At 39.1% G+C, this 1516-nt stretch overlaps 1 protein-coding gene across 1 annotated transcript; it reads right to left on the bottom strand.

Annotated features, from left to right (window-relative positions):
- Positions 1-232: 232 nt before the first annotated feature.
- Positions 233-1171, bottom strand: LOC109568915 (olfactory receptor 52A1-like). Its single transcript, XM_019974274.2, has one exon. It carries the CDS (start codon positions 1169-1171, stop codon positions 233-235), a length of 939 nt encoding a protein of 312 aa, XP_019829833.2.
- Between the last annotated feature and the right edge of the window lie 345 nt (positions 1172-1516).

Raw genomic sequence — 1516 nt, 5'->3', positions numbered from 1 at the left:
TTTATGATTCTTACTCTCACTACCGAGGTAGAGTCCATAATCCTATTAACAGAGAATTGACATGTGCTAATAGGATCCTAAAACCATCTAACATGCTGGCAGATTAAAAACAACAACAAATATAACAAACAGAAAACTCAAGAATCTCAAATAGCATGTTGTTTTATTATATTGTGAAATACCATTACCATTCACAAAAAGTAAAACAACAAAGTATTATTTATGGTAAATTTTACGAATGGAACATTTTTACCATTTGGATACGGATCTGCTTCATCTTTGCACCATAGATAAATGGATTGAGAAATGGAGGGACCAGCAAGTAAATGCTAGAAATGAGAATATGGATAAAAGTGGGGATGTGAGAACCAAACCTATGTGCGAAGAAGGAGAAGAAGGCAAGAAAGTAGAACTGGAGGAAGACACAGATGTGAGCGATACAAGTGTTGAATGCTTTCAACCTAGCTTCCTTCTGGGGCAAACGAAAAACTGTGATAAATATCTGTATATAGGACAATGTAATGAAAGAGAGATCAAACACTGCAATGTTGAAAGCCACAAATAAACCATAGATTTTGTTGACCTGGATATTTCCTGCAGCCAGTTTCACAATGGCCATATGCTCACAGTAGGAGTGGGAGATGACTGTTTTGTGGTAAAATTGCAATCGGAATTTTATCAGTACTAGGCAAGGGGCTACAAGAAGGGCAGCTCTGAGTGTTACCACACTTGCTATTTGAGAAATGAGGTGGGGAGTGAAGATGGCAGCATGTCTGAGTGGATAACAGACTGCTACATAGCGGTCCAGGGCCATGGCCAGCAAGATGCCTGACTCTATGCCCTGAAATGTGTGAATGAGCCACATTTGAAGCAAGCAGGAGTTGAAATATATCTCTGGTATGTGAAACCAGAAGATTCCAAGCATCTTGGGCACAACACTGGTAAGAAGTGCAATATCAGTTACCCCTAGCATGCCTAGGAAAATGTACATGGGCTCATGGAGGCTGGGCTCTGATTTGATGATGATCAGAAGCAAAGAATTTCCGATCATAGCAATGAGATACATAATACAGAATGGAACCCCAATCCAACATTGCACAGACTCTAGGCCTGGGATTCCTATCAGTGTCAACACAGAGGGCATGAAGACTGTGATGTTGGAAATGGACATAGTGTCCTAGGGTCTCCTGATGCAAACAAAAGAATATCTCAGTCAGTGCTGCTTCCTCTTTTAATTCCTATTTTCATCCAAAGTCACAATATTGAATGCATGATTTTTGCTAGAACACTAAGATCATGTCATCTGCCTCATTCAAATATAGGAGGTAAAATAAAGATCCATAATGATACATCATTTTTTAAAGACAGACATCTAAAGACAGACAAGCCTTAAAAATGTGATTTTCCACTGCATTAGATAGAACCAGTCAAATTTCCGAGTAAGGGGATCAACTACTGACTCATCTGTTATTTCACTTCAGACCTGTGGACAAAAACAGTATGCTTGTTTATTTTG

The sequence above is a fragment of the Bos indicus genome, chromosome 15, assembly GCF_029378745.1.
Source record: "Bos indicus isolate NIAB-ARS_2022 breed Sahiwal x Tharparkar chromosome 15, NIAB-ARS_B.indTharparkar_mat_pri_1.0, whole genome shotgun sequence".
In the NCBI taxonomy this organism is placed as follows: domain Eukaryota; kingdom Metazoa; phylum Chordata; class Mammalia; order Artiodactyla; family Bovidae; genus Bos; species Bos indicus.
The sequence above is the reverse complement of the archived record's forward strand: the minus strand, read 5'-3'. Positions and strand labels throughout refer to the sequence as shown.

Bases quoted from the DNA above. Each gene is read 5' to 3' on its own strand.
- LOC109568915 (XM_019974274.2), bottom strand. From the start codon at position 1,171: ATGTCCATTTCCAACATCACAGTCTTCATGCCCTCTGTGTTGACACTG.